The sequence below is a fragment of the Chiloscyllium plagiosum genome, unplaced genomic scaffold, assembly GCF_037043375.1.
Source record: "Chiloscyllium plagiosum isolate Xiang-an unplaced genomic scaffold, Cpla_swu_hap1 HiC_scaffold_22, whole genome shotgun sequence".
Lineage (NCBI taxonomy): Eukaryota > Metazoa > Chordata > Chondrichthyes > Orectolobiformes > Hemiscylliidae > Chiloscyllium > Chiloscyllium plagiosum.
The window spans coordinates 10,262,171-10,284,721 of NW_028270160.1; the positions used below are offsets into that span (position 1 = coordinate 10,262,171).

The window sequence follows — 22,551 nt, forward strand, 5'->3', positions numbered from 1 at the left end:
AGTTCCTTTATATGTTGTCCTTGTCTTCCAGATGGAAGTGGTAGTGGGTTGGAATGTGATGTCTAAGAAACCTTGGTGAATTTCTACAGTGCATCTTACAGATTGTACACACTACTGCGACTAAGTTTTGTCATTGGAGGGAGTGAATGCTTGTGGATGTGGCTTCAGTCAAGTGGGTTGCTTTGTCCTGGGTGAGCTTGAGTTTGTTGGAGCTGCATTCATACAGGCAAGTGGCGAGTATTCCATCACACTCACGTGGACAGGCTTTTGGGAGTCGGGAGATGAACTATTCATTGCAGGACTCCTAGCAGTAGCCACAGTATTTGTGTGGCTAGTTCAGTTGAATTTCTGGTCAATGGTAATGCCTAGGATGTTGATCCCCCAGAATAAGGAGGATTTAACGATAGTAATGACGTTGAGTGCAATGGTTAGATTGTGCAGTTATCAGTCTTCATTCCTTTTTCTCCTGGAGGGGAGGGAGAGATGTTCTGGAGTTGCGATAACTGACCTTCAACAACCTCAGCCATCTTCTTTTGTGCTGGGTATGGCTCTGACCAGCCAAGATTGCCCTTCCTCCCGGATTCACATTGACCCCAGTTTTGCTCAGGCTTGTTGATGCTACAGTTGGTCAAATGTGGCCTCCAAGTCGTGGGCAAGCACTCTCCCCAGACCCCTGGAATTCAACTCCTTTGGCTGTGTTTCTACCAAGGCTGTAAGGAGGTCAGGAGTTGAGTGGTCTTAGCGAAACCCAACAGAATGTTTGTTTGTGTGCTGGTTATTGCTGGTGCTACCTGTCTGCATTATTGATGACCATCACTTCACTAATCAAGCGATTTCATAAGGCAGTAATTGGCTGGAGTGGATTTATCTTGTTTTTGTGTTCAGGACATAGCTGAGCAATTTTCCACAATAGGGTAAATGCTAGTGTTATAGCTGGACTGGAACAGCTTGGCTAGGGGCGTGCCAAGTTGTGGAGTCCTGAGTAGAATAGCTAGGATGTAGTCAGGGCTCATAAACCTTGCGTGAGTGCCACCTTGAAACAGGGTGAATTAATTCAGTGAGTGATTATGCTTTACTGTGGCCAGTTCTATTCCAGAGAAACCCGATTGGACTGCTGCAGCACGAGTGACTCAGGAGAGGTCCAGAGATCTAAACTGATGAATATCCATCATGACTGGAATCTGTAAACGTACAGTTTTCCCATTGAGATTTAAAATTAACTTGAATGGCTAACAAGACTTAGTTTGAAATATGATGATGTAGAACACTAGAGTGTCAACCTAGATTGAGTTCTTGGGTAAGATTTCAACACTCCACCTTCACACTGGGGAGGAGATGCTGTATAATTTAGCAGAAGGTCAAAATTGATAGTGACTTCAGATTGAGGAGGACCATTCTTTTTTCTGGGGCCATTATGGCACAATTGGAGTATAGACCTACTCCAACTGTGAAGGAAATTAATTCCATTCTGTCCCCAAACTTCCTAAACAAAATGACACAACCTTTATTCTACTTGTTCAAATACTATAAAGCATAGATCTAATGAAAAATTATCTCCAGTTTGTGAGAATGAGAAGATACAAATATAAGGTAATTGAGGAAATAAATAATGGACACATGGGAAAACCTTTTCTCACAGCCCACGGTTAACTTATGGAATGCCTCCTGTGAGTGTGGTAGAGCAAGATTCAATCACTGCATTCAGGAGGGCATTAGCTTATTATCTAAAAAGGAAATGTGCTGGACTACAGGGAGTAGGCAGGAATTTAGATTAATTACTCATTCGGAGAGCCAGTGCTGACACAGTGGGCTGAATGGCTTCCTTGCTGTAATTCTGAACTCTCTGATTTTACTTCTCCTCAAGTGAGGGAGAAAGGGACAGAAGGCTGTGTTGTGTGGTTAGATAGATAGGTCTGGCAGGAGACCCTTGTGGACCCTGAACACTGGCTTGGACCAACCAGTTGAACTGACTGATCAGTTGCATTGCTGAAAATATTGCATAACTCTGCTTCTCGTGAAAAATACTGAAGGCTTGAGATGATGTGCTGTATTATGCTGGCACTGCACATGTTTTGGGCCATTAATTGAGAGGGCAGGGAGAGGGTAAGTTAGCTCAAGGCCATCAATATCTCTTCTGCAGTTAACAAGTCAGCCTTGCTGGAAAATATGACTAGCTTTAACCTTGAGAAGGAGTAAACCAAAATAAAATCTCTCTAATTGATAATTTAGTTTAAAAATAGAGCGCAAAGAAGGCCAACCAGTTCACCTATCTAGCTAATTAGGATATTTATCACAGGTGGTCTGTTCCCATATGCATTACACATAAGGAAGAATTGAGAGACATTCCTGAAGTGATATTTTGATTTCAAATGAATCCAAATGGTTTTTATTAGAAATTTTGCATAGGGATGTTTCCTAAAGACCAAGGTTTGTGTTAATTAAAACTCTGCATAACCAGGAAGATAATGCATCTTACCCTGGTGTCTGTTTTTCATTCATTTAAACTCCTACCAGGAGAGATGACTCAGGTAATGTTAGACCAGTGAGCCTTATTGCTGTTGTAGGGAAGGCTTTGGAAAGGATTATAAGAGATAAGATTTATAATCATCTAGCAAGCAACAGTTTGATTTCAGATAGTCAACATGGTTTCGTCATGGACAGGTCGTGTCTCACAAACCTCATGGAGTTTTTTGAGAAGGTGGCCAAGCATGTAGATGAGGGTAGAGCAGTTGACGTGGTATACATGGACTTCAGTAAAGCCTTTAATAAGGTTCCACATGGTAGGCTGTTGGAGAAATTGCAGAGGCATGGAATTGAGGGTGATTTAGCAGTTTGGATTAGAAACTGGCTTTCTGAAAGAAGGCAGTGAATGGTGGCTGATGGAAAATATTCAGCCTGGAGTCTGGTTACATAGTGGTGTGCCATAAGGATCTGTTTTGGGACCACTGCTGTTTGTCATTTTTATAAATAACTTAGACGCAGGCATAGGTGGATGGATTAGTAAATTTGCAGACAACACTAAAGTCGGTGGAGTAGTGGACAGTTTGGAAGAATGCTACAGGTTGCAGGGGGACTTGGATAAACTGCAGAATTGGGCTGAGAGGTGGCAAATGGAGTTCAATGCAGCTAAATGTGAGGTGATGCACTTTGGGAAGAATAACAGGAAGGCAGAGTACTGGGTCAATGGAAAGATTCTTGGGAGTGTGGATGTGCAGAGGGATCTTGGAGTCCATGTACATAGATCCCTGAATGTTGCTACCCAGGTGGATAGTGCTGTTAAGAAGGCATATGGTGTGTTAGTGCAGCCACACTTGGAATATTGTGTACAATTCTGGTCCCCGTATTTCGGGAAGGATGTGGAAGCATTGGAAAAGGTGCAGAGGAGATTTACCAGGATGTTGCCTGGTCTGGAGGGAAGGTCTTATAAGGAAAGGCTGAGAGACTTGGGTCTGTTCTCATTGGAAAGAAGAAGGCTAAGAGGGGATTTGATAGAGACATACAAGATGATCAGAGGATTAGATAGGGTAGACCGTGAAAGTCTTTTTCCTAGGATGATGACGTCAGCTTGTCCGAGAGGGCATAACTACAAATTGAGGGGTGATAGATTTAAGACAGATGTCAGAGGCAGGTTCTTTACTCAGAGTGATAAGTGCGTGGAATGCCCTGCCTGCTAATGTAGTCAACTCAGCCACATTAGGGAGATTTAAACAATCCTTAGATAAGCACATGGATGATGATGGAATAGTGTACGGGGACAAGCTGAGAATAGTTCACAGGTCGGCGCAATATCGAGGGCTGAAGGGCCTGATCTGCGCTGTATTGTTCTATGTTTTAAACAGTGAGTATTGACATACCTAGTTGATCACATGACCTTGATCTTGGTCTTACCAATTATCTGATCTGGGTTAATACCCTGATGCAGCACTGAGGAGATGCTGCATTGTCAGAGGTGCTATTGACAGCATCAGACTCCATACCAGACTCCAGCCTACTTGTTCTTGTGTTTTAGATTGAATGTTTCATTTATCTTATTGCTATTTGTGGGATCTTGACATGCAAAATGGCTGCCATACAATTATTACACTTCAAGCTAACCATGTTGTAGAATATTTGATCACTGTTTTGTTGAACACTGTTTCTCCCCTTTCCTCTTCTCTTGAAGTTGTTAACTGTGTTGGTGCAGTACAGTTCCTCAGGGAGTAGTCAATCCTTGGGTCTCAGTGAAGTGTGCAGTTGACAAGCAAAAGTTTTCTATCGGAACTCCAAAGGGACCCTTGGTCTCTACTTCTGTTGACAGAGAATAACAGAGGCAGTGAGCAAGAATGCAGTATGAGAATAAAACTTTGCACCTTCATTCAAGAAGGGATGCTGAAATGTAAGTTCTTTATTTCTTGAGACATAGGGATCACTGACAAACCTAGCTTTTGACACTGTCTCAACCCCTCGTGAGAAAGTTGTGTGTATCTGAGCCACTGCAATCTGTGTGGTGAAGGTGCTCTTGCTGAGGTGTAGGGTAGAGCCTTCTACAGTTTTGACCAAGCCAGTAAAAAGACTCAAAAACACAAATGGCAGGTCTTGACAGCATCTGTGGAGAGAAAGCAGAGTTACCGTTTCAGGTCCAATAAGTCTTCTGAAGGAGGGTTGCCAGATCCGGAATGTTAAATCTGCTTTCTCTCCTTAGGTGCTGCCAGATCTGTTGAGTTTCTCCAGTAAATTCTGTTTTTGCTTCAGATATTCAGCACCTGCAGTTTTTTGAGGGTTTTTTTTCAAGTAAAAAGACATATTTATAGTATCACAGCCATCTATATGATTCTGTTTTGAGAAAGGATTTAAGCAGTTTGGGTTTTTTTTTTAAAGCTGTTTGCTTGTTAGTAATGTTGTTTATTACAGGCTTTCATTGATTTAAAATTTTGCTGCATAATTTTAATAGCTTTGCACTAATCTAGCTTTTGTGAGAGGAATACAGAATTTGCAAGACACTTACATGCAAACCCCCTGAAATTGCACAGCTGGTCAGTGCAATCATGTGCAGAGGAACCTCTGTTATCAGGCTTCGACTATCCGAATATCGAATTATCTGGCAAGAACGCAAGATTCCGATGCTCAGCTAAACTATGTTATCCGGAATTCGATTAACCGAATGAAATACTGCCCAGCCTTGCCCTTCAGATAATCGAGATTCCTTTGTATACCTCTAATCCATTTTCCTTCCTCCCTGCCAAATCTCTCGATTCCCTAAATGATCAAGAAAACTATCTCTCAGTCTTGGATATACTCAAGGTTGATCAACCATAATCCTCTAGAATTGATGATTCGTAACAGTGACTAACCTTTGAATGAAGGAATCTTTCCTAATCCGTCCTAAATGATCAACACTCTTATCTTGAGACTGCACGTCCATGTTTTAGATTTTCCCAGCCATAGAAAGGATACCCTCATGGTCTACTCTGTCAAGCCTCTTTAGAATCTCTCAGGTTTGTGGGGTAAAATGCACCTTCACTTTATTTCCCATGGGAAAATACATTGCTTTGAAAAGTAAGTTTGTAATTCAACTTTGTTTCACATTAACCCAGTGAATCAATCTGTATTATATCTTAAACATAAAAGCAGCCTCTGAGTTGCAAATGGCTTTTATTATTGAGTCCATTCGCGAATGACTTGTGAGTTGGAACACTATTCAGGACAATATAAAATATCTGTTTGTAAGTACAAGAAGTTGTTCATACCCGGATCTTTAAAAGAATGTACGTGTACCCCTGTCTGTGATCATGTTCCCAAGGACGTGCATTTGTAAGTCGGATGTTTGTAAACTGGAGATCCCCTGTAAGTACTTAAATATATTGATGCAGAGCTTACACGATATAATTGAGTTGCACCAGTCTGACCATTATAAGCTTGGTTTAAAAGCATTTCTCTTTTTTTTTACCCCCTTGGTAAGAGGGAAGTCACCTCTGACCACTTCAACAAATTGTACTGCATTCTTTTAAGATTTTCCTGATGGTTGAGAAGTAAGCACAAAGATGCTTTGCAAGATTAAGGAACAACTATTATTAGGTCCCCTGCTTTTGCAAAATGATGGCCTATTTATGGATATATTAAATTTTTGTCCCAGGGAATGTTTCCTGGTGTAATCTACACCCATTGGCACACATTGTACTATGTTGTACATTTTCTTTCCCAGTTGTGACAGTTTATGTAAAGACCCAATTTATTGCTCCATCTGACAGTGACCTTCTTGCTGTGCGTTGATGGGAACGGCTTCCTCCTATTGAAGGCAGTCCTGTGCCCAGGGTACGAGTGCAGGGAAGTACCTATTAGATCTCAAGTGCAGGACATAAGATTCCAGTAATGATTGATGTTGTACTGTTTTGGTTTAAATAAAACTCTTGTTTTTTCTTTTATCCTTCAGTTCACTGTTATAAGTTTTTTGATTCCCCTCTCTGCAAATGCCCCACTTTCTTTAACGCATTTCCGCATCAACAACCCAACATGCATTGATCATGCTTGAGACGAAGCAGCCCAGAATGAACTGTGATGGGTCATTTGCTAAATTAATATTGGCCCACATTTATGATTTTCTTTCTCACCCAATTCTTCTTTGGCCTGGAGCATTCCCATCTCTGTCCTGTTTGAGATCAGCTCCCTCCTGCATGAATTGAGGTAACAAACCTAGGACTGCCAAGGCCTGCACAATTGTATCCACACAAAACAGCATGCTTTGCAAACTGCATGGAGTCCTCCATTTTGGGAAGCCATTGAAGAGTGACAGTTCATTTCATTCTCACTGAGAGTTCAATAGGGTTTTGTTTGAAAAAGTTAAGTAACAAATAAAATGTTTGAAAGATCATGTCTCTCTGTACTGATGACAAGTTGTGTAAGATACAATAGATGATAGAAGACAAGAACAAAATGAGCTACAGAGGTATTTCACTGCCTCGTTATCTGGTGGTTCATATTCCTTTTCCAGCCAGTGGAATGGGCCTGTTGTTTGAAAGATGCCTTGCAATGCGAGCAGGGTTTATCTCTGCTACTCGGTCCATAACTCGCAATGTATGGAGTTGGAAGTGGCAATGCATTTAATTTGGGGAAGGCTTCTGCTCATTTCCAGAGGCTGTTAGCTCCGTGCTGTGTCCACTGGCAGTGGGCCCTAAGTGTGTTTGTTTAGAAGATTTTAGAATTGAAACTGTGACCTTTGTAAATGCTTTTGCAGAGGGATTGACTTTGCTTTGCTTTCAGCTCTGCAGTTGTGCAGCAATTATTTTAAAATAGACTTTTACTAAATCTTCAGCTGCTTTTCTTGTCTTGACATGAAATATTATTACTGAGGTATTAATTGTAATCACCGCAATTAATTTTAAAATCTTTTTTGTTGACTTCTCTTAGATTAAAAGAAATTGTCTTAAAGCTAAGTATACATTTCTGAGAAGTACCATTACTTGTACTCATCTTTGTAAATTGCTAAATTTCTGCTTCTGGATGTGATTGCTATTTAATTTTCATTTGTCATTGTTGCTGACCTTGCTCATATACACTCATATGTCTGTGAGGTATTGATTGTACTGTCATGGGAAACAAACATCCCCATGCTCACTGTCTGTAACCAGAATAAAACTTCTAACTAAATGTAATGGTTAGATTTTTAAGGTGAGATGTTTGATTATTTTAATTGGTATTCAGGTTGATAATGGTGAAAACTACTTCCAGTTTTAATGTGACTGGATGAATAATCCAGTACCTGAGGGTAATGTTCTGGGAGAAAGTGAGGACTGCAGATGCTGGAGATCACAGCTTAAAAATGTGTTGCTGGAAAAGCGCAGCAGGTCAGGCAGCATCAAAGGAACAGGAGAATCGTCATTTCGGGCATAAGCCTTTCTTCAGGAATGTTCTGGGACCATGATTTCAAATCCAACTGTGGCAGTGAGTGGAATTTGAATTCAATGAATAAGTCTAGAATTGAAAGCTAGTCTCTGTATTGATGACCGTAAAACCATTTTCGATTATAGTGAAAACCCATCTGGTTCGCTAATATTGGTTAGGGAAGGAAATCTGCCAATCTCACCTGGTCTGGCCTATGTGACTCCAGACTTATAGCAATGTGGTTGACTCTGAACTGCCCGCTGAAGTGGCTGAGCAAGTGACTTGGTTCAAGAGCAATTCGGGATGGCCAACAAGTTCTGAATTGCCAGTAATTTACACCTGCCATGAAGGAAGAAATATATAGAGGTTGTAACGAGTGAGAGAGAAATTGAGACTGGGTTTGGCTGCCATTAAATTTGGATTAGGTTGAAGACTAAAAGGTAACTCAAGCTTCCTTACTGCAGAATAGAGCAATTGTAACCTGTGTGCCTCACTCTGTCTATGCACCCTATGATCTGTAGGTCCTTGTTTGCTAGATCTGCCTGTACTGCTCACGAAGCAAATTATATTTGCAACTTAACATTTTGATCGAATTAAGAAACAAACATTACAGATTAACCTACGAGTTTATGCATTTTTGAAGAGATTTTGCAATGTTGCCAGGATAGTCTAATTCCATATTACTCCTTCAACAATTTGAATCCGGAAGCCAAATGATCAATTGAATTGATTATTGCTCATTGCTTGCTAATGCGCGCCATACTTAAGAGTACTTTGCTCCTTAAGTATTCTATGATGAGCTACGCACTTTGTAGTGAGGCTGTCCTTCAGTTCTCATGTGATATAATTTAGCCAAATTGAAGGAAAATTTGCAGATAAGGTCAATCTCCGTGCACTTAATGTGATTTACTTCAACACTGCACAACATCTTATGACCAAGGAGGATAGAATTTCTCATGCAGCAACAGGAAAGTGAAATTTTTTGCTTACAGAAACAAATTACATTGGGCATAAACAGTGTTACCAGTGAACACACACTCGATTTCTAATGATCTAGAGGGAGCAATCGGAAGCAATTCCCACTCATTTTGCAGTCTGTCGACAGCAGATACTAATTGACATGGCGTTGAACCAACAACTTGGAAGAGCAAGATTGTCTTTGGTTGAAATTTAATACAGGTAATGCAGCAATTTAGTTCTTTGGTGGGGACTGGGGATGACTAGTCATCTTTTGACACCACTTACTAATGTGAAAGCTGGCAATCTTTGGAGGTTTAAACTTATTATGCTACAAGCAGTATTCAATATCAATTTTCTTCTAGTTAATACAAGCCCTTTAGATGCTGTTATCATGATGGGAGCTTCAATAAGGACTCCTATTACTTACTGCTTTATCAAAGTTTATGTGCCAAAATGCACAAATGCCTCAAGAGGAGCTGTACTTGCAGTGCCAGACATTTTGTAAGCACTCTAAACCCTCAACATTTTGTTCATTAACCTGCCAATTTTTAACTTTTGCCTTCTGATGTACACCCACCAACAGCAAATCCCTAATTTCACTTTGTATTTCTTAAAAATATCATCTACAGCCTCTGACACCTCACACCTCTAAGTACTGTTCATGTTAGCCTGTGTAGTGCACATTGCCAGGTATTTTACCACTGGCTGCATTGCAGCCTGCCCTTAGTCAGCAGTGTGCACTTTCTCCTGGGATCCACCATGTGAGTGGAGCTGGCAATTGGAATGACTTCCTGCTATTAACCAAAACCTGGCCCAGTTGTGATCAAGCATCCAGTTCTGATTTAATCATTCCTATGAATACACCGGTGAGAGTCTGGTGTTATCTAACTACTTTTAAAGGAAGTTGACTTGACCTAAAGTTGAAGATGGTCCACTGCTTTGTTGCCCCAGGAGGTGGAGCAGGCCCTAACAATGTAGAATGGGGCTAGAGTGCTCCAAATCCAGTGTCGTAACGTTAACAACACAGAAGCACAGCTGCACAATTCTGATTTTGGCTGCCTTTGCTTGAGGAAACCTGTGACAGTTTAGCACTAGCTGGGTGCTAATATTGTCAGCCTCTAGCAACCTGTGATTGACCACATTTTGTGTTTTTTTAAACATATAAGCCTGTGCAATGTATACCACAAAGACAATTATTATATCACAGACTTTTAGTTTGTGCTTACTGTTCATTAACCTGCCAATTTTTAACTTTTGCCTTCTGATGTACACCCACCAACAGCAAATCCCTAATTTCACTTTGTATTTCTTAAAAATATCATCTACAGCCTCTGACACCTCACACCTCTAAGTACTGTTCATGTTAGCCTGTGTAGTGCACATTGCCAGGTATTTTACCACTGGCTGCATTGCAGCCTGCCCTTAGTCAGCAGTGTGCACTTTCTCCTGGGATCCACCATGTGAGTGGAGCTGGCAATTGGAATGACTTCCTGCTATTAACCAAAACCTGGCCCAGTTGTGATCAAGCATCCAGTTCTGATTTAATCATTCCTATGAATACACCGGTGAGAGTCTGGTGTTATCTAACTACTTTTAAAGGAAGTTGACTTGACCTAAAGTTGAAGATGGTCCACTGCTTTGTTGCCCCAGGAGGTGGAGCAGGCCCTAACAATGTAGAATGGGGCTAGAGTGCTCCAAATCCAGTGTCGTAACGTTAACAACACAGAAGCACAGCTGCACAATTCTGATTTTGGCTGCCTTTGCTTGAGGAAACCTGTGACAGTTTAGCACTAGCTGGGTGCTAATATTGTCAGCCTCTAGCAACCTGTGATTGACCACATTTTGTGTTTTTTTAAACATATAAGCCTGTGCAATGTATACCACAAAGACAATTATTATATCACAGACTTTTAGTTTGTGCTTACTGATGTTACTATGCATATGTATAACTAACTGTATTAAACAGAGACTGACTGAAGATGAGTCAAGTACATTTTATACTGGAAGTCTCATGTTGTGTTTTATACTGATACAGACCAATCTGGTCTGGAATCTGTTGTAAAATAACAGCTGTCAACAGCCAAGCTTCACTGGTTGTTTATTTAGCTTGTCACATTGAATTGTAAAGTCTCACCACACACAAGATGGCCATTTGGCCCTTTCTGCCTGTGTCAGCTCTTTGCAAGAGCTGTTCACAAGTTGCCCAACAGCTCTGCATAACATTTCTTATTTCAAGCATTCAGTACTTGCACCATGATTCTAGTCCAGTCCTGCTAATGTCTCTTGACCCTGCTCTTTACTCGATGATTACCCTCAAATGCCTGTTTTATTTTCAGTTATGCCATTTTGAAACTTCTATCAGGTCATCTCCTGAAGTATTGGCCCTCCCTTTTCAAGGTTGCAGGAAACTAGCAGCTGCTCCTTTCCTCTCTTGCTTAGGCTGTCAGTGAACATTTAATCTTGATTGCTTTATTTCCGTTAATTAGTTCAATTTGTTGTTAGCAGCACAGAATTTGAGTATTACTGCAAAAAGATACATTTTGTCTGGTCAGGATGCTTTGCAAATGTACCGAGTAAAGGGGAAAGCCAACATTTTAATATTATTATTCAAGATAATATAAACATTTTTCCCCTTGAAGTGGCATTCTTGTGAAACATTCTGATGGGTGCAGATGAAAACTATCAATAAAACGTTTCTTTCGCAATGTTTAATTTCAATTATAATTACCTTCAAATTAACCCTATGTTTGTTTTTTACAATTTGAATTTTTAGACAGTAGTGGGATTAAATGGGGATGATGTGGGGCAAGTAGAGCAGAAAGCTGGGAGAAAAGGCCTTTACCACAAAACCACCATCTCCCTATTTGATAAATAACGTGGAATCCTACGTACATATCTAGATATCAGACTTTGCCACTAGACATGTTGAACTAATAGTGTAATTCTGAACGTAGATTGGAGAAGTTGTGAATAAAAGCAAAAGAAAAGTGCTGGAGAAAATGAGCGGGTCTAGCAGCATCTGTGGAGAGACCAGCAGGATTAACATTTCGAATCTGACCTGACTCTTGTTCAGAATCCAGTTAGTTTTGTTTCTCCAAAAAAGAAATCTCTTTTCTTACAGGTATATGGCCAGAATTGAAGATATGGAAGCTACAGACACCGATGATGTGGACCTCAACTATGGAGTGGTGGTAGACTGTGGAAGTAGTGGATCCAGGGTATTTGTCTATTTTTGGCCACAGCACAATGGGAACCCTCACGACCTGCTCGATATCAGGCAGATGAAGGACAAAAACAGGAAGCCAGTGGTTAAGAAAATCAAACCAGGTAACTACAGTGTATGTGTACCCTACAAAACCAGAGGAGGCTGTGCTGGTTTCAAGGATCAAGCATAGCCTGTGTGCCACAGCATTCGTTTCAGAATCGAACAGAGAATTTCTCTGAGCAGCTAAGAACTTATTGATATTCCCCCCAGCGTTTTCTGATATCAGGAGCTTCCAATGTTCCTCTTATCACATTCCATACGCCAGCTTGCTTCGGTTTGTATACCTAATAAGAGCTTGTGTTTAAATCTCATGCCAAAGATTTGGGACACGTTATCCCTGTAGATGCTCCCAGGGATCACTTGTTTCTCAGAGGTCCTGTCTTTCAAACAGGCTGGAAAAATAAATTGATGTATTAAATTGAAAGAGACCAAAATGTCACACTTAACTTATTGTTCAATATGGTCAGCCAGCAGAGGGCAACAATCTGCGAAGAACGTTGAATCAGAAACCAAAATATTGACATTTACCTAATGCTACTCAGCTGCCTTTGGCCAATAGTCTGGAATTTATTCTCGTTCACACGATGATGCAATTCCTTTGTGAAAGCCAGGTTTGAAACTCCCTTCACCACACTCTGAAGGAGGGCATTCCAAGTCCTAACTGTTCACTGCATGGGAAGGTTTTATCTCCTGTTGCCTTTGCTACTTTTGCCAAACCCCAGTGGGAATGGTTTCTCCCAATCTCTCAATATTTTGCATGCCTCGAGAAAATATCCACTTGGCTGACAGGAATAGTCCCAGCTTCTCCAGTGTAATCTCATAACTGAACTTCCACATCCCAGGAACCAGTCTCGTGAATCTTCTCTCCACTTGTTTTAATGGATTGATATCTTTCCTAAAGTGTGGTGTCCAGAACTGCATGTACTATTCCCTTTTAGGCTGAATTAGTATTTTGTATCAGTTTATTATAGCTTATTGTTTCTGTCCCTTATGTCTGTATTCTAAAGCTTAGAATGCTATATACTTAATAGCAGCTCTCTCAACCTGTCCTGCCACGTTCAATGATTTGTGCATATACACATCCAGTCCTGACTGTTCCTGCATACACTTGAAAATTGTCTCTCTTTATGTTTTCTTCATTTTCTTCCTACAAAAGTGAATCACTTCTCTTTTTTTCTGCATTAAACCTCATCTGTCACTTTTCAATCCATTGTCCAACTTGTGTTATGTCCTTTAGATGTTTAACATAACCTCTTTGCAACTCTCAATACTTTTGAGCTTAATGTCATCTGCAAACTGAAATTGTCCCCTCTAGGCTGAAATCTCGGTCACCGTGAGGGCGAGATCCCCGTGAGGCTGACTCTAATAGCCAGCGCTGAGTTTGCAGATGTTGAAATATTGGCACAGCATTTTATCCTGATTAGAAGTCTTTTGGCCCTCTCCATGGACTGCAGCAAAGCTGAATCTGTGCCTTGTCTACCCCGCTAGAGTCATAGAAAGAGTCATAGACATGTACAGCATGGAAACAGACCCTTCGGTCCAACCCGTCCATGCTGACCAGATATCCCAACCCAATCTAGTCCCACCTGCCAGCACCCGGCCCATATCCCTCTAAACCCTTCCTATTCATATACCCATCCAAATGCCTCTTAAATGCTGCAATTGTACCAGCCTCCACCACATCCTTTAGCAGCTCATTCCATACACGTACTACCCTCTGTGTGAAAAGATTGCCCCTTAGGTCTCTTTTATATCTTTCCCCTCTCACCCTCAACTTCTGGACTCCCCGACCCCAGGGAAAACTTTGTCTATTTATCCCATCCATGCCCCTCATAATTTTGTAAACCTCTATAAGGTCACCCCTCAGCCTCCGATGCTCCAGGGAAAACAGCCCCAGCCTGTTCAGCCTCTCCCTGTAGCTCAGATCCTCCAACCCTGGCAACATCCTTGTAAATCTTTTCTGAACCCTTTCAAGTTTCACAACATCTTTCCGACAGGAAGGAGACCATAATTGCACGCAATATTCCAACAGTGGCCTAACCAATGTCCTGTACAGCCGCAACATGACCTCCCAACTCCTGTACTCAATACTCTGACCAATAAAGGAAAACATACCAAACGCCGCCTTCACTATCCTATCTACCTTCGAGTCCACTTTCAAGGAGTTATGAACCTGCACTCCAAGGTCTCTTTGTTCAGCAACACTCCCTTGGACACTTACCATTAAGTGTACATGTCCTGCTAAGATTTGCTTTCCCAAAATGCAGCACCTCGCATTTATCTGAATTAAGCTCCATCTGCCACTTCTTAGCCCATTGGCCCATCTGGTCCAGATCCTGTTGTAATCTGAGGTAACCCTCTTCGCTGTCCACTACACCTCCAATTTTGGTGTCATCTGCAAACTTACTAACTTATACCTCTTATGCTCGCATCCAAATCATTTATGTAAATGACAAAAAATAGAGGTCCCAGCACTGATTCTTGTGGCACTCCACTGGTCACAGGCCTTCAGTCTGAAAAACAACCCTCCACCACCACCCTCTGTCTTCTATTTTTGAGCCAGTTGTGTATCCAAATGGCTAGTTCTTCCTGTATTGCATGAGATCTAACCTTGCTAATCAGTCTCCCATGGGGAACCTTGTCGAACGCCTTACTGAAGTCCATATAGATCACATCTACTGCTCTACCCTCATCAATCTTCTTTGTTACTTCATCAAAAAGCTCAATCAAGTTTGTGAGATATGATTTCCCACGCACAAAGCCATGTTGACTACCCCGTATCAGTCCTTGCCTTTCCAAATGTACATCCTGCCCCTCAGGATTCCCTTCAACAACTTGCCCACCACCGAGGTCAGGCTCTGACTGGTCTATATAGTTCCCTGGCTTGTCTTTACCGCCCTTCTTAAACAATAGCACCACGTTTGCCAACCTCCAGTCTTCTGGCACCTCACCTGTGACTATCGATGATACAAATATCTCAGCAAGAGGCCGAGCAATCACTTCTCTAGCTTCCCACTGAGTTCTTGGGTACACCTGATCAGGTCCTGGGGATTTATCCTTTTTTAACCGTTTCAAGACATCCAGCACTTCCTCCTCTGTAATCTGGACATTTTGCAAGATGTCACCATCTATTTCCCTACAGTCTATATCTTCCATATCCTTTTCCACAGTAAATACTGATGCAAAATATTCATTTAATATCCCCCCCATTTTCTGCGGCTCCACACAAAGGCTGCCTTGCTGATTTTGAGGGGCCCTATTGTCTCCCTAGTTACCCTTTTGTCCTTAATATATTTGTAAAAACCCTTTGGGTTCTCCTTAATTCTATTTGCCAAAGCTATTTCATGTCCCCGTTTTGCCTTCCTGATATCTCTCTGAAGTGTACTCTTACATTCTTTATACTCTTCTAAGGATTCACTCGATCTGTCCTGTCTATACCTTTATAGATTAGATTAGATTAGATTACTTTACAGTGTGGAAACAGGCCCTTCGGCCCAACAAGTCCACACCGACCCGCCGAAGCGTAACCCACCCATACCCCTACATTTACCCCTTACCTAACACTACGGGCAATTTAGCATGGCCAATTCACCTGACCTGCACATCTTTGGGCTGTGGGAGGAAACCGGAGCACCCGGAGGAAACCCACGCAGACACGGGGAGAACGTGCAAACTCCACACAGTCAGTCGCCTGAGGCGGGAATTGAACCCGGGTCTCTGGCGCTGCGAGGCAGCAGTGCTAACCACTGTGCCACCGTGCCGCCCATATGCTTCCTGACATATGCTTCCTTCTTTTTCTTAACCAAACCCTCAATTTCTTTAGTCATCCAGCATTCCCTATACCTACCAGCCTTTCCTTTCACCCTGACAGGAATATACATTCTCTGGATTCTTGTTATCTCATTTCTGAAGGCTTCCCATTTTCCAGCAGTCCCTTTACCTGCGAACATCTGCCTCCAATCGGCTTTCGAAAGTTCTTGTCTAATATCGTCAAAATTGGCCTTTCTCCAATTTAGAACTTCAACTTTTAGATCTGGTCTATCCTTTTCCATCTATTTTTAAACAAATAGAATTATGGTTGCTGGCCCCAACGTGCTCCCCCACTGACACCTCAGTCGCTTGCCCTGCCTTATTTTCCAAGAGTAGGTCAAATTTTGCACCTTCTCTAGTAGGTACATCCACATACTGAATCAGAAAATTGTCTTGTACACACTTAAAACATTCCTCTCCATCTAAACCTTTAACACTATGGCAGTCCCAGTCGAAAGTTAAAATCCCCTACCATAACTACCCTGTTATTCTTACAGATAGCTGAGATCTCCTTACAAGTTTGTTTCTCAATTTCCCTCTGACTATTGGGGGGTCTATAATACAATCCCAATAAGGTGATCATCCCTTTCTTATTTCTCAGTTCCACCCAAATAACTTCCCTGGATGTATTTCCGGGAATATCCTCCCTCAGCACAGCTATCCCTTATCAAAAATGCCACTCCCCCTCCTCTCTCGCCTCCCTTTCTATTCTTCCTGTAGCATTTGTATTCTGGAACATTAAGCTGCCAGTCCTGCCAATCCCTGAGCCATGTTTCCGTAATTGCTATGATATCCCAGTCCCATGTTCCTAACCATGCCCTGAGTTCATCTGCCTTCCCTGTTAGGCCCCTTGCATTGAAATAAATGCAATTTTACTTATTAGTCCTACCTTGTCCCTGCCTGCCCTGACTGTTTGACTCACTTCTGTTCTCAGCTGTACCCGTCTCAGATCGATCTCTTTCCTCACTATCTCCCTGGGTCCCACCTCCCCACCTTACTAGTTTAAATCCTCCCAAGCAGTTCTAGCAAATTTCCCTGCCAGTATATTAGTCCTCTTCCAATTTAGGTGCAATCTGTCCTTCTTGTACAGGTCATTTCTACCCCAAAAGAGATTCCAATGATCCAAAAATGTGAATCCTTCTCTCACACATCAGCTCCTCAGCCATGCATTCATCTGCTCTATCCTCCTATTCCTGCCCTCACTAGATCGTAGCACTGGGAATAATCCAGATATTACTACCCTTGAGGACCTCCTTTTTAAATTTCTGCCTAATTCTCTGTAATTTCCCTTCAGAATCTCAACCTTTTCTGTTCCAATGTTGTTAGTTCCAATGTGGACAATGACCTCCTGCTGGCCCCTCTCCCCCGTGAGAACATTCTGCACCCTCTCCGAGACATCCTTGACCCTGGCAGCAGGGAAGCAACACACCATTCTCCTTTTTCGCTGCTAGCCACAGAAACATCTGTCTATACCTCTGACTACAGAATCCCCTAATACAGTTGATCTCTTGGAAGCCGATGTACCCCCTCTTTGCATTAGAGCCAGTCTCAATACCAGAAACTTGGCTGTTCGTGCTACGTTCCCCTGAGAATCCATCACCCCCTACATTTTCCAAAACAGCATACCTGTTTGAAATGGGTATATCCACAAGACTCCTGCCCTAGGTGCCAACATCTCGCACCCTTCCTGGAGTTAACCCATCCATGTGACTGTATCTGAGACTTTCCCCCCTTCCTATAACTGCCATCCATCACATACTGTTGCTGTTGCAAATTCCTCATTGCTTCTATCTGTCTCTCCAACCTATCCACTCAATCTGATATGATTCGCATCCAACAGCATTTATGGCAGATATAATCCACAGTAACCCTTAAACTCTCTTTAAACTCCCACATCTGACAAGAAGTACATATTACTGCAAAGGCCATTTTTACTCCTTCACAATCTACAGACCCAGCAAATAACACCATCTTATTCCTCTACAAACACTGCCCCAGGTTAAAGTAATAGCTATGGCTTATATTTTAAGTTGAATCAAGAGACTTATCTCCAAAAACATATAATCAAGAAAGAATCCACTATACTCACTACTGCAGCCTTTCTCTTGGACAGACTTAAAACAACAATTAACTTATCTGATTCTGTGCTGTGAACTTCACCCAACAGTTCCTCCAAGATTAGTTGTGAATTTCACTGTTTGTTAATTTTCCCAGATAGTGAGCACTCCGACGTCCAGCGATACACTAATTCAAACAGCAAAGACGGTAACTGTGCAGGTTCTCTCTCTCTCTCTCTCTCTCTCCCTCCCCTGCACTGTCCTCACCATGTGCTTCCTTTGTCTGCTCTTCTCCCTTTTAAATTGCTGTTGTTTTGACTTTTATTTTGGAACTTTGGGAAAAAAATGCAACAGCGTATAATTGCTGCTCCTGGAATTCGAGGAAATCACTTCCAACGCCTAAAATACCTCAAAAAAAGGAGCAGCTCTTACAGCCAGAAATTTTTCCCATCCTCCATCTTGGATTGCTAGCAAGGGAAAGTATGGGCTTTATCTAACAGGTCATCATTGTCACAAAAAAAGGTGTAAAATTGTTTGGCGCACAGCGAGTTAGTGTGAACATTGCACAGTGGATAGTGTGTGATGTCAGTTGAAAGACCATTGTTGGCTGCAGAATCACAGAATGATTATAGCCCAGTAGGAGGCCAGTCAGCTTGTTCTGTCCATGTCAGCAACATTGGAATTGGAGCAAGTCGCACAGCACCTTGATTCTGCTCTGTCATACAGTTAGATCTCAATTGGTCTTTCTCGCAACTTCCCTGTCCTTTGATTAACTTAGTGGACAAAAATCCATCCAACCCTGTTTTGAGAGCTCCATTGGTCATTCAGCATTTGCAGCCTTTTGTTAGAGTAGTTTTCTAGATGTCTACAAACCCCTCTGTGCAAAGTCAAGTGTGTGAGCATGTCTGATTGAATTACCTTAACATCTTGAGATTTGAAAACTGTTTCTCATTTACACCAAAGCATTTTCCGTTCAGAGTTGCCATTCTGCTGCAGGTCTGCACTGCATGAAATGATAACTCTCAATCAGAACATTATGGTTTCAAGGTTACACAAACATTTAGGTAAGAGTGACTACAAATGAGCCCTGCAGGTAGCTTTGACATCTGATGCTTATCGGTGATCAATTTTAAACATTCTGTGTATTTTGGTGAAGTGGTAGTGTCATAAATCTTTGGACCGGGGACCAGGTTCAATTCCTGTCTGCTGCAACAGGGTGACATTTCATCTCTGATTAGGTTGATAATAGAAGGTCTTTATGCAGTTGTGGTGCACATGTAGTTTCCTTGCACTGGATCAGGAGGCGTGTGTTCAAGTCCCACCTGCTCCAATGGTGTGTAAGACATGGTTGCAGCAGGTTTATTTAAAAATAATTTGCGAAGGGCTCTTTTGGTGCAGTAGTAATGTCCCTGCCTCTCATCCTCAAAGCCCAGGTTCATTTCCTACCTGCTGCAGAGGTGTTATAATACAGCCTGTGAACTGATTTGATGGGGGATGCGCCAGAGACAGCCTGCTGGAAGAGACAAAACTCTCAGGGAATGTTTGTGCTGGAGAGATGGTGGGAGCTCCCTCTGCTGAGAGAGTTTGGAACCCTTTGTCCCATTTCCCTTAAAAACAAGGTTCCTTGCTGTACAGTGGTAGTGTCCCTACGTTCACCCACGAGGCCCAAGTTCAAGTCCCATCTGCTCCCAAGGTGTGTCATAACGTCTCTGATCAGGCTGATTAGAAAATATTCAATATTTGGTGACTGACTTGTCACTTGTGGGTGGCATTCTAACCTTTCCCTCAAATCCCCGGGGCCTCAGCATACAGTGAAGCTGGCCTTGCACGGTGTGATCTCTGAAATGCTGTCTTTACATTAAAGTTTAATTCTCTGATGGCTCAGCTGGGTCTTAAAGAGAGAAAAGTACAATTTGTAGTTGAGGCAGTTCTCTCCTTATCCTCAGCAGCGACTCTCCCTCAGACGTCCCCTCCAGTAAAGTAAGAGAGAAAATTGGTTGCTCATCTTAGGACAAGTGGTTAGAATGCAGCTGGTCTGTCAACATTTCACCATCTGAATTATATATCATATGAAGCATTTGAGACCAGGTCTGGGATGTGTCGTGAGGCTCCGTGTAAATGCAAGTTAATTTTTCATTAAGCACGTGATTCCAAAGCTACTGTAGATCTGCGCTGTTGTGTTCTGTGGACCTCTGCTGCCCCCCTGTGGTTGTGCAACTGAAGTAGATCCATAGCTAATGAAGGATTTGTCTACAGTGCAGCCTTGTCTGATTCCAACGTGATCTTGATTAACCTGGTCTCACGCTACTCACTCCAAGTCTGTTGAGCTTTTAATAAATTAATTACTCAGGCTTTGCTTTGCTGTTGAAATTGAAGACTGATTTGTTGCTAATTCTTCACCCATAAGATCAAACCTGGTTCTGTTTCTAACAGCATGTCACTCACTGCCCAGTGGGGACATTGGTTGTCATTAAGTTCACTTTGCAAATTATTGTGGAGTTCAGCATCTGCAGAAAGACAATTTCGTCCCACTGAGAACAGAGCAAATGAGGCACTGAAGGTTTTGGGTAAAGAAGAGGCTGGTGGAGGGGATAATGTTGAAGAGTTTCTCAGAATAGCCACTGAGACTTTTTAAAAAAAAAATTTTCATGGGAAGACGGCATCACTGACAGGACCAGTACATGTCACCCATCCCTAACTTTCCTCATTAAAACTGAAAGAACTATGGATGCTGTAATTCAGAAACAGAAATAGAAGTTGCTGGAAAAGCTCAGCCAGACTGGCAGCATCTATGAAGAGAAATTAGAGTTAACGTTTCAGGTCTGGTGGGTCAGGTTCTGACGAAGGGTCACTGGACCCAAAATGTTATCTTTGAAGTCAACGATCTTGCTGTGGACCCTTTGGTCATGTGTAGGCCAGGTAGATAGGGCAGATTTCACAGATGCTACCAGACCACCTGAACCTTTCCAGCAAATTTTGTTCTTGTTCCTTATTGCCCTTGAACTGACTCACCTTTTTCAGAGTCTCGGCCATCTTGCTGTGGATCTGGGGTCATGTGTAGGCCGGGTAGATAGGGCAAAAATCCTTCCCTATGACTAGGCAGGGTCTTAACAGCCATCACAGCATTTCTTGATCATTAAGTTACTTTTCAATTCCAGATTTACTAATTGAATTCAAATTCCGCCAACTGCCATGCTGAGATTTGAGCCTGGGACCTCTGGATTATAAATCCACTGACATTCCCAGTTGACCACAAACTCCTCCTAATTATATACCATCCCTCAAACTGCTGCTGCAGTTGGCAGATTTAAGTGACTGTGTGACCTCTTACGGGATCAGGTGTCACCTTTCTCCATGTCTCCAGCTCAAGAGAACTCCTAGTACAAGCTCAGAGTACTATTTGGATGCAATTTTCAATCTTTCTCTCTGTGTCTCTCTCCCTCTCTGTGTCTCTTTCTCTCTCCCTCTCTCTTTCTCTCTTTCCTCCCCCCCCCCCCCCACCGCCCAAACTCTCAGGGGGTCATAAAAGATCTTACAGGTATGATTTTGAGGCATTCTGTTTGAAGCTGTGCCCAGTATTTACCCCTCAATCAACATCTCTCAAATGGATGGTGTGGTCATTGTCCCCTTACTGGTTGTGGGAGATTGCTGTGTGCAAATCAGCTGCAGCATTTCCTACGTTAGAGCACTGCCTACACTGAGGAAAACATAATTCTCTGTAAAGGCAGTTGGAACATTCTCACTTCATAAAACTTAGTACACAAATTCTCTCTTCCATTCAGGGCATCCCCAAGCACTTTGCTACTAATATAATTGTGTTGAAATGTAGTCCCTGATGCAATGTGGAAGAAACTTGGATACCAATTTTACACTCGATATCCTCCCATAAGCTGCTGTGAGAGAGAGGGCAGTCTCTGTTCGTACTACATTGGTGTGTCAGTCTGGCAAAGCTGATGTGCTCATATCTCTTTGGAACTTGACATGTGATCTTCAGACTCTTTAACCATCACTGAGTCAATGTCAGCTTATCTTATAAAGCACAAAAGCAGTGCTAGGTATTTTTGGTTTTAAAATTGTAATTTAATAGTGTCTTAAATAAGCTGAGCTGTGTTTTCTTTCAGGTGAGTTAGCAGTGAAGGGGCATCCTGTCTATAAAACACAGAACAGGTGGACTATTCTGAAGAAGTCATTGGATTTGACATGATTAACTGTTTTTCTTTCACCACTGTGGAGGGGTGCGACATTGCTGTTCGGAAAGGATTCCAGGATTTTAATTCAATGACAGTGAAGGAATAGTGAGATATTTCCAAGTCAGGATGATGTGTGAATTGAGAATTTGCAAATGATGGTTCATATGTATGTGCTGCCTTTGTCATTGGCATGGTAGAGGTTGCATTGTGGGCGGCATGGTGGCACAGTGGTTAGCACTGCTGCCTCACAGCGCCAGAGACCTGGGTTGGTGTGGACTTGTTGGGCCAAAGGGCCTGTTTCCACACTGTAAGTAATCTAAAACCAGATGCTGTCACATCTGCTGAGTATTTCCAGTACTTTGTTTTGATTTTGCTTTTATTTAGATGTTTTGTGTATCCTTGAGCATGATGT

The 22,551-nt window shown here is 42.1% G+C and overlaps 1 protein-coding gene across 1 annotated transcript in view; it reads left to right on the plus strand.

Moving 5' to 3' along the window:
• LOC122561324 (ectonucleoside triphosphate diphosphohydrolase 4-like) overlaps positions 1 to 22,551 on the plus strand; it is a 98,225-nt gene that overhangs the window by 32,910 nt on the left and 42,764 nt on the right. Inside the window, exon 4 of the mRNA XM_087998736.1 lies at positions 11,939 to 12,144. Coding sequence (XP_087854862.1) covers positions 11,939 to 12,144 — 206 coding nt within the window. The remainder of the gene's footprint in view (positions 1 to 11,938; positions 12,145 to 22,551) is intronic.